Source organism: Hipposideros armiger, unplaced genomic scaffold, assembly GCF_001890085.2.
Source record: "Hipposideros armiger isolate ML-2016 unplaced genomic scaffold, ASM189008v1 scaffold_497, whole genome shotgun sequence".
In the NCBI taxonomy this organism is placed as follows: domain Eukaryota; kingdom Metazoa; phylum Chordata; class Mammalia; order Chiroptera; family Hipposideridae; genus Hipposideros; species Hipposideros armiger.
Window position 1 is genome coordinate 509,128 of NW_017731847.1, and position 3,252 is coordinate 512,379.

Sequence of the window (3,252 nt, forward strand, 5' to 3'; positions counted from 1 at the left end):
TGGTGAATGAGGATACACCGTAATGTTGTTATTTGACAGAAATTGCCGGATACCAGAAGCGATGTGTGACACGGAGCATTGTCATGATGGAGGATGATTGACGGCACACTTTAAAACACACCTTCTCTCAACCGTAGCTCACACCCGACTGACGGCACCGAACAAGTTAAAACTTGTCACACACTGTTACTAAGGTTCGATGCACTGCTTCCCGTATTGAAGTTCCCTGCCTTTCCATTGGATGGCACTCAGCAGCAGCATTCACCCTATTTTGTGATCACACCAGAAAGGCTCCGTGTCACACATCACTTCTGGTACAGCAATTTCTGTCAAATAAAAGCATTACAGTGTGTCCCCATCCACTTTATTCACTGGATCTGGTACCGTGCGACTTCTGGCTCTTCGCCAAAGTCAAAATGACCATGAGAGGTACACTTTTTGAATCGGTTCAGGACATAGAGGCAGCCACCACAGCACAATTAAAGACACGAAAGAGGACTTCCAGAACTGCTTCAGAAAGTGGCAAGAACGATGGGATAAGTGTATTCGAAGCAAGGGGGAGTATTTTGAGGGGGGTTAATGGCAATGTGTCTTTTACTATAATACATTTTTTTAAAATTTAAACATTCACCGTATTATTTGATCACACCTCATATATGCTCAAGTAGGAAGGGATTACATACTCAATTCCTAGAATTTTCTTTTTGAATTGGAAAGATTCTCAACTGGTTTTCAAAGCAGCTGTCTCCTGCTTGCTGCACATACAATGACTAAGAAGATGTAGTTGCCCTGGCAACCAGAACGTTTTCTAACCTTGTATGTGGGTGTGTGTGTGTGTGTGTGTGTGTGTGTGTGTGTATGTGTGTACATACATAATACCTTTACTGTTGAGCTGTATTAAAGCAGGAATTTTCAGGAGAAGTTTGAGAGATTCATAGGGGTTTTATCTCAGCTACTCAGATGAACTGATAGTGGGATTTATTCATTGAAGCAAGGAAGGCCATAGACATAATTTAATACCTAATATCTGAAGCACACATTTATCAGTTACATTGTATTTATATGACCATTCTCAAGACCATTTTTGGTTTTGCCTTGATTAGAGCTGCCAGCCCTTGAAAGAATCTGGCCCCTTAAATTCCTGAGAATGAAGTTCTGAAATTGGGAAGTTGAAACATCCTTAGGAAATGAGAACAGACTTTCCTTTCTGAAGGCTTCAGTGATCGCAGCTAATGTTTATTGAGCTCTCACTCTCAACCAAGTACTGTGCTAAGGAAGCACTGGTTTGTTTTCTGTAATCCTTATGTCAGCATGTGAGGCAGACACTGTTACTAATCCCTTTTTACAGATGAGGAGCTCAAGATTTTGGAGAATAAGTAACTTGCCCAAAGTGATAAAGTCAATATTCAGACTCAAGCCTGTCCCGTCCCAGAGACCAAACTTAGAACAGCTATATTAGTAGTATAAATGTTGTTTGTATCAGAATTTTAGTTTGATGGTCTTTCATGAATTTTATCTTGCTTGAGCATCACAATAACCATATGATATAGGCAAGCCAAATACTAACGTCTAATACTAGTATTTTGCAGATGAGTTAATAGCCATATTACTTGAGACTTGCCCAAGGAGTTGTAGCTTATAAGTGGTAGGGGAAGGATTTCTGCCTAGGCCATGTGACTTACAATCCATTATTCTTTATTACTCTTATTAAGTTGATTTAGCATTTTTTAAATGTGTTTGAGCGTCTTAGAATAATATACTAAGCTTATGTGTACTTTCTTGTTAGCAGGATTACTTTGTTAGCAAGGTTTAATATTGATATCCTTTTGATGTACTAAGAGCATCCACTGAGAGCAGCATCAAAAGACTTCCGGTCCTAAACTTTCTTTAGGAATCCAAGTCCTGTGCCAGGACTTTCAGCTTTTTAGGAAGAGCCACTTCTTAGATATCTTGGCCTCATTTTCTTAACACTTCTGATCCAGTGATCAGAAAGCTAATGAAAGGGAACTTAACTGGTTAGCATTCTCATTCACTTGAAGTATAACTGAGATATAGCAGGAAGCTAAATAAAGGCGGTGATCGTAAATAAGAAAGTTAGGGTGGCAGTAAGAGAGAACGTCTTCAATGAATATCAAAGACCTCTGTAAACACTGGAACTAGCAGACTCTGTTAGTTAACACTTATCCTCGACAGGACCGAGGCTCTTCGGGGGCAATAACACTGAACTAAGCCATTTTGAAAACCCTTTGTTTTTACAGGCAAGAAACTACATTCAGTCTTTGACCCAGATGCCGAAGATGAACTTTGCAAATGTATTTATTGGTGCCAATCCCTTGGGTAAGTTGACCATATCCTCGTCTCATGGATATTAAGCTGGTTATGACATAACTTACGATTGGAAAGCCTATGACTTGTGTTCACAACTGCTGTCATTTTATGGCTCCCCAAGCTGCGGGAAGAACAACTGCATCGCAGATGGGTGTTTGGAGGATCCACCCAAGAGCTCCCGGCAGGGTGTCCTGCTCTGCTTGCAATTCCCAGTGCTACAGGTCCTGTCATCCTCATGTGCTTTTCCCTTCCCCTCTTCTTCTGCCCTCAGAGACTTAACCATTCTCTCTTTGGGGAGCTAATTTGCCACCTCAGACTTGCAGGAGTGGCACCATATGTCCTCCTGCCACCATCACTTCCAGGGTCCTAGGCAAAGGGACATAACAAGGATATGTACTGCCTCAACTAGTCGTTTTATCTCTTAAAACCGGGGGCTGATGTGTGCTTCCATTAACCCTTGAAAGTGGAATCGCCTGAGGCTCTGACCCCCTGACTCCAGGAGAGTGCAGTGCACAGCGCTGTGTAATGAGGGGCACAGCAAATCAGAGCAGGCCCTCCATAACAACAGTGTGATCACCCTGCTCACTCCCTAAAAATTGTATTACACGGCTCACCCCCTTGCTCAAGAGTCTCAGCAGCTGTGCTTCAGGTCTCATTTTATCCTTTTGAGGGCTGACAGCCCTGAGGACCTCTTCAGAAGTTGGAGTGAGGGCTAAGTGGTTTTACCTTTTTAAGTGTGTCATCCCTAGCGATTGTTGACAGTGGTTTCAGTGTTGGTGTGATAATTCTTATACTAGCAGAGATGCTCACGCTCTCTGAAGTGCTGGGCGGTTATGGGTGCGTTCATGGCAGCCTTGGAGACGGAGAGTTTGTCAGGTCTCACCTGGGTCACGCTTGCATCCAGAAATGAATCCACAGCACATC

At 42.6% G+C, this 3,252-nt stretch overlaps 1 protein-coding gene across 3 annotated transcripts in view; it reads left to right on the forward strand.

The window, feature by feature from the left end:
- The window catches only part of MAPK14 (mitogen-activated protein kinase 14), an 84,416-nt gene that overhangs the window by 73,801 nt on the left and 7,363 nt on the right, over window positions 1-3,252 (forward strand). Inside the window, exons 10-11 of one of the 3 annotated variants that reach the window (XM_019667466.1) lie at window positions 2,259-2,337; window positions 2,450-3,242. The exons of 1 other annotated variant lie outside the window; for it this stretch is intronic. In XM_019667466.1, coding sequence (XP_019523011.1) covers window positions 2,259-2,337; window positions 2,450-2,607 — 237 coding nt within the window. In that variant the 3' untranslated portion in view covers window positions 2,608-3,242. Of the gene's footprint in view, window positions 1-2,258; window positions 2,338-2,449; window positions 3,243-3,252 lie in introns of those variants that run through there. One more of the 3 variants, XM_019667465.1, reaches the window with a different exon arrangement.